General features: G+C 45.9%; 3 protein-coding genes across 36 annotated transcripts in view; 2 read left to right on the forward strand and 1 right to left on the reverse strand.

Moving 5' to 3' along the window:
- Positions 1 to 6,705, forward strand: part of LOC6506409 (ankyrin-2) — a 55,447-nt gene extending 48,742 nt beyond the window's left edge. For 31 of the 33 annotated variants that reach the window (XM_032454594.2, XM_032454595.2, XM_032454597.2 and 28 more), the window contains one exon: positions 472 to 5,496. In XM_032454594.2, coding sequence (XP_032310485.2) covers positions 472 to 5,465 — 4,994 coding nt within the window. In that variant the 3' untranslated portion in view covers positions 5,466 to 5,496. Of the gene's footprint in view, positions 1 to 471; positions 5,497 to 5,761 lie in introns of those variants that run through there. The other 2 variants (XM_032454589.2, XM_032454591.2) reach the window with 1 other exon arrangement.
- Positions 6,706 to 7,294: 589 nt separating this feature from the next.
- LOC6506411 lies at positions 7,295 to 10,128 on the forward strand. 2 transcript variants are annotated; one of them, XM_044714722.1, is made up of 4 exons: positions 7,295 to 7,599; positions 7,663 to 7,745; positions 7,917 to 8,546; positions 8,606 to 10,128. In XM_044714722.1, the coding sequence occupies exons 3-4, from the start codon at positions 7,922 to 7,924 to the stop codon at positions 9,649 to 9,651; spliced, it is 1,671 nt and encodes a 556-aa protein (XP_044570657.1). In that variant the 5' UTR covers positions 7,295 to 7,599; positions 7,663 to 7,745; positions 7,917 to 7,921; the 3' UTR covers positions 9,652 to 10,128. The 2 variants fall into 2 exon arrangements, with proteins under 2 accessions (XP_044570657.1, XP_032309934.1); XM_032454043.2 differs by having other exon boundaries at positions 7,295 to 7,745.
- On the reverse strand, positions 10,020 to 10,772 carry LOC6493523 (peptidoglycan-recognition protein SD). Its single transcript, XM_001957888.4, has one exon. The coding sequence runs from the start codon at positions 10,735 to 10,737 to the stop codon at positions 10,171 to 10,173; it is 567 nt and encodes a 188-aa protein (XP_001957924.3). The 5' UTR covers positions 10,738 to 10,772; the 3' UTR covers positions 10,020 to 10,170.
- Positions 10,773 to 11,415: the final 643 nt, after the last annotated feature.

Consider the following 11,415-nt stretch of genomic DNA (forward strand, 5'->3'; position numbering starts at 1 on the left):
GATGACCGTAAAAAAAAAATACATATATTCTATTATTTTGCCAATTAATTGCGAGAATATCACATCAAGACTCACTCTAGAATCTAGATGTATGTATGTGCAGTATTCAGTTTGGTTTATGTTGTCTTAGTGCAATGGCGAATCTAAAATGGCGGCCAATAAAGACTTTTGGTTTAAGTTGAGCTCTAATTGCATTTACTTTACCTTACTTACCGATTTAGTTTGTATTCATACCAACTCATGTAAAATATGCATGCAATCCTATTCTACCAACATTACTCTATCTCTGTGATCTATTCTATCCAATGCTAACAATATACTCGAATGCATTAACCTATCCATCACTGGAACCTTTATATTTCCTGTTTCTACCTTTTAATCGTTTAATTGTGTTTCTCTTCCTCATCTTTTGTTCTCGACTATCACAACACTTTTAAAATTGCTTTCGTTTTCACACCTATTGTTTTGTAGAAACAGGCGGCGATTTACCGATCTCAAGTGAAACCGAAACTACTCCCGTACCACCGTCGAAAGAATCAGAAACTAAAACCGAAACTGAGCCGGCGGTAGAAACCAATACAATCACTACCACCAGCCATGACACACCCACACCAAAACCACGTGTACTCAAAGCAAGCTCCCCAGTTTCCGAAGACACCGATAGCACTACCATTCCCGGTCCCGTTCCGGTGTCAAAGCCCGATGCACCGATTGACGTTAGTATTGAGACGGCAGCGCCAGTTCCCAAGCCCCGTGCTCCCATCAAGCACACGGAACCATTTGAGAATCTGGCCGCCCTTGCCGAGCAGTCCGATAGCATTAGCTTGCGTAGCTTTGATTTCACCGAGGAGCTGTCCAAAACGGACGAGCCCTCCACCGAGATTTCCCTTCGTTCCCAGCTGCGTGACGTGGTCACAACCACCACAACTACCACTGCCTCAGAGGATATCACTGAGAGCTTTGAACCGACGAGTGAAATTTCAGTGGACGATGCAGATACTGAGAAATCGGAGGGAGCTGAGAAAACCACTAGCTTCTATATTGGAGAGTCCAGCCGCAATGTTATCACTAAAACTTCAACAAGGTCCGCGAGTGTTACGCCTCAGGAGGAAGAGGCCCAGACCGCCATCGGGATTGATGCCAAAGACGTGTCGCTGATGAAGGAGGTATCCGTGGACTCTGATGAGGCCAATGATGTCTTTAAGGAGTATGTCACAATGAAGCCAGACGAACCAGCTTCATTGGATAGCAAGATAGCTAGGCAGGGTTCCGAAACGAGAAATGATATTCTTGAATTTGAAAATGCCGACAAGGAGAAGGCAGGCGAACCGAAACTATCCAAAGTGACCACCGAGGAGAGCTTGACCACATCGACTGGGTCCAGTGGACGGGCCATCTTAGAAGTTGCGCCATCGAGCAGCGAGGATCCCGACGAGTCTGGCAAGGAAATCCCAGAAATAGTAAACACAATCTCCGAAAAAACTGCCTCTTCAGATAGGTTTGAGCTTCCTTTAGAAAAGAGCGAATGGGAAACATCGGAAAAGGATATTCCAACCACCGGTAAGCCAAAAGTAGTGCACTCGCCACAGCAGGCTCAAGCTACCACCGTTAAAAGCGAACTAGATGAATCATTGGTCGAAGAGACTGTTTCTGAGGTTCACGAAATTCAACAAGTATCCCAGACTGGTGTGAAATCCTTTATTGAGGATTCCCAGCAAGAGTTTGATTACCATGGCATGCCCCATGCACTTCCAACCTCCGCTGAAAGCGAAGACATCTCATCATTTATTGGTATACCAGAATCCAGCATGTTAACATCAACGCTCGAAGGCACCCAGCCACCAGAAGGACTCTTTGACACCACAATTAAGGAAACCCTAAACAAGGAAGCAGCCATGGCTCATTACGCCCAGGATGTGTTCGGAAGAGTAGAAAGGCGCGATGATCACGGATCTCTTGGCTTTGTTTCCACTGGAACTGCAGAGGAGCTGAGCTCTATGGAAGATCACATGGCCAAGGAGGAACAAGCTTCCCTGGGATTTATCTCCACAGAGACTGCGGAGGACTTTAGCTCAATGGAGGATTATTACACCGAAAAGTTGGCCACTGCCAGTGTCGTCGCTGAGGAGATTGCGGCTGACAAGTCGATCACTACCAGCACCTTTGAGGAACTTACATCAGACCAGTCCATGAAGCCCGTAGATGTAGTCGTTCATCGGCTCAAGACGGAATCTTCACCAGATTCGACGAACCGCTGGTCCATCCCCGATGTGGATAACTCCAGCTCAAGTGAGAGCTTCCACAAGAGTTTCGACAAGACCCAGAGTAGACCACTGTCCTCTGATATGGACAATCTTTTGACCGCCACTGGTACCGGCACCTCAAGCGAATACCAGACCGCCCGGGAGTTTACCTCCACTTGCAGAACAGAAGGTACTGAATATGTGAGCGCAGTGAGCACTTTGGGCAGCAGTAGCTTGGATTCTCAGTCGGAAACCTCTGCCAATTTCGCTAGCATTGATGTGTCCGAGCTTTCGGAGACTCTAGTGGCTTCATCCGCCGATGCAGATGCTTTCGAAGCCGACGAGATTTCAAAACTAAGGGACTTACGTGCCGATGACGAGGATAGCGATGACAGTTTGGAGATCCCGGAAAGCAATTACCCGACAAGCGAACAGCAGAGTCTTATGAAGCGCTCCCAAGAAATGATTTTCAAGCCAAAAACTGAAGAGCCTGTCGAAATGGAGTCGGTCCAGATCGAGGAGTATCCGAAGCCCAAAGAAGCGGAACGCACCTGGGGACTGGCTTATCCTCTAGAGGACAACAAAGTTGACAGCCCACGGGAGAGTGAAAAGGGCGAAGATATTCTCTTGTACCACAGTGACCCACGCCGCTCGATCGATGAACCAAAGTTGGCTTCTAGCTTAGACGAGGGAAGTATCCTCTCGGTTAGCATGTCGAGTACCTCGAATATTGACACCGTTGTGGAAAACTTTGACGATATTATTGGATCCGCAGGATCTTCCTCACTGACTGGCATTGAGGGCTTCCAGTATGGGCATGATGAACAAGGTCCATCGGCCTCGGTGCCAGAAGATGCCACCTTTGTACTGGAAATGGAAAGCAAAGAACATTCTCCCCAGGATTCTAATGCTAGTACGCCACCAGGAGCAGAATCCAAACGACGTGGACACAAGCGAAATGAAAGCATTTCAGGTGACGCTTTGAAGAATCTGGACAAAGAAGTGGCTCTGCTGGGAGAAGGCAAGGAGTCAGAAAGTGAATCGGACACGGATCCCTATGAGTCTGAATATGCCCGCCAGTTCCGATCTCCCAAAGAGCGGAAAAACAAAAAGAAAAAGCAGGCAGCTGCCGAAATGGATCACAGTGCAGAGCTGGAGAAACGTCCGTTCACCCCCTCCCAGTTGGTAGCAGAGGTAATCGTTGAGGATAGCTTAACCGAGGAGTTGGAGGCTGAGGCCGCCATGATCGAAGAGCGTCGCCCCTCTCAAAACATGCAGGATTACTCAAATATTCCCGATATCATGGTCACCGAGGATATTAAGTCTCCAATTTTGGAGGAGGAAACCGATGAGTTTCCCGAAAAAACTCTATACAAGGTTCGCACTGAGGAGGAGCTCCACAAAGCTAGTGATTCCTCCGTCTATCAAAAAGCAAAGGCCGAAGAGAAGGAGCAGGACTTCCAGCGACGTGTTCAGGAACAATATCGACAGAAGCTCGAGGAGCTGAAGCGTGCCGAGATCGGAGCTGATTTCGATGATCGCAAGGCGCCCGATTCCCCCGACTCCTTCGAAATGGTTGAGCAGCCAGATATCTCAGATGAGTTTGTGATTATCGAGGAAGTGGCCAAGGAAGCTGGCGAGGTGGATCTCGGCGGTAAGAGCATCAAGATAAAGCCAATCAAGTATGAGCAGAAACACGACGAAGACGTCGAGAAAATAATCATCAAATCGGCGCCAGCAGATCCCAAGCTTGGCTCCCAGCTGTACAAGGACGACCTGAACTTTGAGTTCGAGGAGAGTCCGCCGACAGGAGCCAGTAGCAGTAGCGAGCAGCCGGAGGAAAGCGACTCCAGCGACACGGCGGCGGCCAACAAGCGCTGGGTGGAGATGCAACTGACGGACAACCAGCTGAGATATCCCTATGATCTCGCCGGAGCCGTTCTAGAGGATATCAAGGAGGAGGATGGCGAGTTTGAGGTGGGCAGCAGCCGTATCAGCAGCTTCAAGGACTCCTTTTCGAGTACGCCTGAGTACGACCTGGCGGCCCGTCGTTATCACTCTCGGGGCGAACACGACGACGTATCAATGAGCAGTCTGCAGGAGTTCGAATCCTTGGAGCAGGCAATCTCTCTGGAGAATCGCAATCGAACACACCAGGGATCGACAGATTCCAGCAACGGTAGCTTCACCCGCCGCTACGTGGTGCGTCACAGTGGCAGTGGAACTGCCCCTGGCGACGATGTGTCCATTTCCAGTCTGAAAGAATTCGAGGGCCTGGAGAACGCCTGTATCGAAGCCCATTTAATTGAAATCAAGGCGAGGGAGGAGGCAGCCCTGCTTTCTCGTTCCGACGAGTCTAACAAATCGAATGGCAGTGACAAGGGAGCCGCCGGCAATGTAGTGGTCACTAAAGTCACCCGAACGGTAACCCGCACCGATGTTGTGCCCTCGAGTCAGGCGGAAAACATTGAAGCTTTGCTTAAAAAGAAACTTGAATTGGAGGAGGGAGAAGCCAAGGTAGTTAAGATCACAGAGGTGACCAGCACTACCACAGAGCTGGAGCCAAAGTCTAAGATCGACAGCCAAGACTCCGAGAAGGATAGCATCGATAGCATGGAGATTAGCAAGAGTGGCCAGGACATGATGACCAGCAGCATCGAGAGCTTCGATATATCGAAGGACGCCACCACGAGATCGGACATCGACTCGCTGGAAATCGACAAGCGGCACTCGCGTCAGGAGAGCATCGAGTCCTTCGGCGATGAGCAGCTGGATTTAATGACAAAATTCGTCAGTGGCGGTGGAGTGACGCTGGGCGATGGCCTGACCACCACCACAACCACTACGACTACCAGCACGGATGCCGATGGCCACGAGCACACCGTAACGAGGGTGGTCACCACGACGACCACCGTGGGCGGTGGCGTTCAGGAGCTGCCACTGGACGAGAGCGGCATGTCCAAGGACATATCTGTGGATTCGCTGAACTTGTGCGTGGAACAGACCACCAGCTCAGCGGGAACCACAGCCACTTATCAGACCAGTGCGGGCAATTCGCAAATGTCCGGCAGCGTCACCAGCTGCGCCTCGAGCACGCTGATGGAGGACTCATTCCCAGGTGTGGGTGGTATGTCGTCGTCACAAATGTCGGCCAGTTTCTGGTCGCATGATGAATCTACGGTGGTCGAGGATGATAGCCACGACCAGACCAAGAAGCAGTAGGCGCTGGATGAGAGATGATAGAAGATGAGATGAGAATGATATGGGAGAGATGAGTCATGCGTAATCCTATATGAAAATGGGGCTAGAACGGTGACATGGTGACATAGAATATGTGGCTAGGTAAGCATTCCACGCGGCTTTCTGTTTTACTTTTGATTTGTGTCTTTTCTTGGCCTTCAAATTAAAAGCAGAGCTCAACTTTGACAGAGAAAAGTAATACTCGCCGCCTTTTTGTAAAAGCTCCATAATAAACATTTACTAAATCTTCTATTTTTATTTTCCTTCTATAATTCCAGATAAGTCACACTAAGAATCTATGGAAGATCTGATCTCTCTGGATGGGGACATTCAGCATTCACCGACTCTGAACATCACCGATTTCAAATCGAACAGCAGGAGGGATTTAAAAATTAGCTAATTCGACATTTTCCATCTAAACACACATTTTTAATGATATTGAAGTGCATACACAAGTTTTTAAATGCAAATATATATATTTTATATATTTAAAAAGAAAAACTATAAAATCGCAAATATGAATATGAATATACGGCAAGCATTAGCTGTTCAACGCATTTTCTCATTGGCTTTAATGTTTAAAATTAAAAGGATATTGAAAAAAAAAAAAAACAAAAATCAACTCAGAAGTAACAGAAAAAAACAAGATAATGTTTTTTGCTAGATCGATGTAATGGATTACACCTTTGCTTTTAATTTGATGTAGTTATTATATATGTATATGTACGAAGGATATTTATTATTAAATGAATCGCTTATTATTGTAGTTTAATTTAAGCAATTATACAAGCGCATGTGTAAACGGGGACGTAATGAAATAGTCGAAGCCTGGCAAGTGAAATGCTTTTAAAGTCTCATTTTTTTACAAGACCAAGCAAATTTTTAAGCTTGCATATTTTAACAGTGGAATATACATAAATATACAATCCGAACAACAGCGTATAGATCAAATTTAAAGTATATACATTAAAGATATTAAATTTATTCACATAGAGCTACCACATACATCCATCAAGTGTAACGCTAAGTTTCGTATTGCACATCCTGTGTACGAGTATTCGTTTAAATACCTATTTATTGAAAGGATTTAGCATCACCACTCTAATGGGATATAAATAAAATAATATTTGTGTTAAAAACATACAAGAAATATTACAAAAAAAGACATTATTGTATTGTAAACCACACGCGTATGAATAACCAAATAAAATGCTTAATACAACTTTGAATTTGTCTTATTATTAATAAAGTCGAGCTGTGGTTTTATTTCATAATATGGGAAGGAACCTGATGCAGGATCAAGCGTCTGATTCCGGCAGTTTATTCCTCACTAAGGATTTTAAAAAAAGGACGAAGTTTAGCGTTCCGAGGCTGACAATATCCGCCATTTTGAAGACCCCATTTTGCACTTTTAGATAAAAAATAATTTTGTAATTATCGATAAATATCTATGACAAGAGAAAAGGCAGAAGCTCCTAGGTATTCTTATTTTTTCCTTATTTTATTTGTTAACTTGATTTTGGAATTTAACATTAACTGCCACTAGTTGCCAGATGTTCGTAAAAATTAAACAGTTCAAAATTGGCAACGTTTTGAAAAAGGCCGGTCAATATCAAGTCTCTGTCTAAAAATATATTAATAATTCTTAAGATTAAAAAAAGGAGATAATTCTGTAAAGGAGATATTAGATTTAAAAAAAAAAAAAGGTAGTATTATTAAACCTGCGAGTGTGCAGGGAAATTTATCATAAAACTTACCACTTTTCAGGGGCAGTGTTGAAAAATACCAGAAAATAGGGAAATATCTGGTATTTTATACTTTGCCAATCTGGTAACATTATACCTCGGACACAAAAAAAATTCAGCTGATTCTCGTATCAAAACGAATTGGGAGAATCTTGAAATTTTTAATAGGAATCGAAACCACCTAGTAAATTTCTCCCAATTCGAATTGAGAGTGGAGAATCGCGTTTTTTGTTTCTTAGTGCGTAATAATAGTAGACTCTTATCAAAATTGTGCAAAGAAACTTGGCAAAAATGTGGTTTTCTGGCAAGAAGTAGTAGCCGTGGAAAATTGAAAAACGGATTCAAGAAGCCGAGCTGAGGCCGTGATATTGGTAATATTGGTTCTAATTATACAACCAGCCGTAGCCGTAAAGCGAAACTGGTTATACACACAGCAGCAAAATCAGCAGAAGCAGCAGCAGCAGCAGCAGGAGGAGGAGGAACAGCAGCAGCAGGCGGTGGAGGTGGAGAGGGGAAGGTGAGTAAAAATCGATTTGTTGCACAAAACACACGACCACGTATATCTGCACTCGGGTGGGCGAAAATCGGATCGGGGCTGGGAGGAGGTGGGTGGGGCCTTTAGCTAGTAGGTCGACCTGGGCAGATCCCCTTTTCATCGGTCTCTTTTTTTCAATCCCCCCTCATCCAGGTTAGATGGACAAAATCAAGTTAAAAGTCATTGGTGTGCTGCGTGAACGCGACGGCGGCAATCGCAGCACTAGCGGCTCCAATGCCGGCCATCAGGTGGGCGCTGGGGGCACAGGAATGGGCGTGGCCGTAACAATCGGGGTCACACAGGACAACGGCAACAACGATGGCAACGCCCCGGGAGTGGGGGCTACGCAGGAGAGCAGCACTGTCACTATACAAGGAACAACGGTAGTCGGTGGAGGAGCAGCAGCCGTCGCAGGAGGAGCAGGAACAACCGGCGTGGGAGGAGCTGCTCGCACCTCAGTGCTTTCCCGACCTCAGACCTCGAAAATCAGCGCCCTGGACTTAGCTGGGATTCTGAACACGCGAAGGCGTCTCGAGTGGACCAAGGAATGGCTGCGAAAGAACCAAACGGAGTTCCTCAGCAAGGAGAACCTGCTAAGCGAGCTGCAGTCACGCAAGGATGAGTGCTACCACTTGAATTACTTCCTAGCCATCACGGAGAGCCAGTTCCGGTACTTGGTCCAAAAGATGGAGCCGATCATAAGCCAATACGCGCCACAACGCAAAAAGAAGTCATTCAGCGCCGAGGAGCGGCTGGCCATAACGCTCAAGTATTTGGCAACGGGTATGGCAATCTCCTCTAGAAATATTCCTTATTCTATATTCATCTTTATCGTCCCTTAGGTGAAGTGCATTCTTGTCGAAACTACTGCTTCCGTGCCTCGAAATTTGTGATAAACGAAATGATTGCCAATATCTGTCTGGGCTTCTACGAGCACCTCAAGGACCAATACGTGACACTACCAAAGACTGACGACCAGTGGCGCACCGCCGCCGAGGAGATGGAGCGCAAGCACAACCTTCCCCACTGCGTGGGCAACCTGTTCATGCGCAGCATCCAGCTCCAGAGCTCGGGATCGGGTTCCGGTTCGGGATCAGGATCCAGTGCAGCAGCAAGTAGCGACGATCGCAAGCGGGCGACCGTTATCTTTACAGGCATCGTGGATGCCGACAACAATTTCCAGTACGCAAAGGTGGAGAGGGCGGCGAGCAGCCGCCCGAACGATATCTATAACCAGACCACTGCCGTAGAGCTGATCAGGCACAAGATGAATGCTCTGGAAGAGCAGTCCGAACATCTAGACCGTCAGGGCTATTACTTCGCAGGCGATTCGGTGCTTCCGGCCACCTCTTATTTGGTTACCACGCGCAACCTACCCAAGGACCGGGCTGTGCTGGAGGCACTCGAACAGGTCAATGCCCATGCGGACCAGACAATGCGAATCCTGTGCAATATGTTTCCCATTTTGGCCCAACCGCTACGCATCAGCGACAAGCACATCCGCGAGGTTGTGCTTGGTTGCGTGGCGCTCTACAACTTCCTGCGCAAGACGGATGACTCCTTCCGGCGCAACAGCGACAGCATTGTGCAGCAGCGTACCGAGCAACTATACAGTGTCGATAGCGACGAGATCGACGACGACTGCATCATGCTGGCCACCGAGGAGGAGCTACGCGAGCGTGCCGAGTTCACCCCAAGCGTCGGCCTGACCACCTGTTTCCAACCGCTGTGTACGCAACGTGGCGAGACGCCCGAGGGGCTAGCCAAGCGGGACTGGCTGCTCCAACTGTCCATCGGCATGGGCGGCGGCTCGTCTAGAGATGCCAGCGGCAATATGGGCGGCAGTACAGACAGTGCGAGTGGCAGCTCGAACGGTAGCTTATATTAGTGCAATTTACCTAAGTACTTTACGAATTTTGTATAGTTCCTTGTTTTATACTTTCTAAATTTATATTCTATAATGAATAATTTGTAAATCTTAATTCGTACGGCATACTTCATCCTTTATCTCTTGTTGGCGCATACGATTATTGTTTTCGTTTCAATTATGTTCCGTGCTTCTACTAGAATTCTGTATAGTAAGCTTAGTTTCTTGCGGAAGTTCCGGTTCGAGTTTGGTGAATGATGCTATGTGATGTCTCAAATCTCTATTGTGGCCCAGTGCACTGCTCCAGCTCCTGGGGAGCCAGCAGATTGTTGGCCAGGCAAGCAAAAAGGTGGCAGCTGACAAATGCAAAAATGCGAAGCGGAAACAGATCAACAAAATTACAATTTTAGTATTCGTATTTAAGCAAAAAACAAATTATACATAATTATATTTACAAAATAAATGTGTAAGGAGTGGTCTTTACGTGTCGAAATCTTATGAAATTGTTAATATTTTTTTCAATTTTGTATCTCATATTATTTAAATTTGTGCACTCCAATGCGGCCATTGCTTTATGAGTGCGTAGAGTGCCTCTCCGGGACTCTCGGTGGCGCTTAATTGTCGGTGTCCCACTAGCTTATAGTTTTCCAGTAGCTGACCCAGCTGGACGGCCTGTTCTAGCAACCTTTGGGCCACCTCCAAGGCCTCCTGGTTCGGGAGGGAGTTTACAAATGTACCAATGAAGGCTATTCCCAGTGTTCCCTCGTTATTTGAGCCAGCAAATGCTCCTCTTTGGTTGGTGCTCCTGCCCTCGTAGACCTTTCCGTTGCCTCCGATCATGTAGTGATATCCTATATCCGAGAACATCTGGCTGGACATTTGGAAGTGCTGCATGTTGCGCATGGCCAGGGCACATCCTGCATCGTCACTGCAACTATTTCCGGCTGTATGAGCAATTGCGACTCGGGGTAGTGGATTTTTCATGCTATCCATGGGTCCGCTAGGGGGCTTCGCATTCCATTCGGCGCGCGTCACTATCGGTACTTCCCCCTGGGCAGAAATCACTGCCAAGCTGAGAACCAGACATCCGAACCACTTCGAGATCATTTCGCTTCTGTATCTTTCAACTGACTGGGTTGAGATCGGAACTGTTGTGGTACTTATTGTAGCTGATAAACCATTTGCCCCTTGGCAGATAGCTTTTTCACCCATATGTGTGAGGTGATTTTTCTCAAAATATGTACATGGGGAAGGCATTCATCCAGAGGGCTGTTTACTGAGTTCTTCAAATAGGGTGGTGTTGCTAGAGGTTCTAAAGTAAACATGGGATTACCTATAAAAATACTTACCAAGAAGCTTTCCTAGAACTTTGCATTCAATAAAATAAAATAATAAATAATAATAAAATAAATCGCATAAAGTTTACTAATAATTCTTCCGTTAATATAACTTGTTAGAACTTTTTTTGAACTAATTTTTTCAAATACAAATATGAGATCCGTAGAAAATCAACAAGTTCAAATCAGGTAGACATATATTGTTATTTTATACAAAAAATATCTTGTCCTACAAAAATAGTAGATTTTTCAGCCTAATGAATTGAAAAAAAAGGGTATTGAAAAGGGTATATATTTTTAAATGACTGCGATAAAACTAGGGGATCACCTAGAATAAAATGCACATCACTTCAAATAGTAAATAAAAATCGCTTTTTAAACATAAATATGGTAAAACTCTGTAAATGCTATCTTTCAATACAGCCCCCGATGATTCTATTACCTCTTA

The sequence above is a fragment of the Drosophila ananassae genome, chromosome 2R, assembly GCF_017639315.1.
Source record: "Drosophila ananassae strain 14024-0371.13 chromosome 2R, ASM1763931v2, whole genome shotgun sequence".
NCBI classification, from domain to species: domain Eukaryota; kingdom Metazoa; phylum Arthropoda; class Insecta; order Diptera; family Drosophilidae; genus Drosophila; species Drosophila ananassae.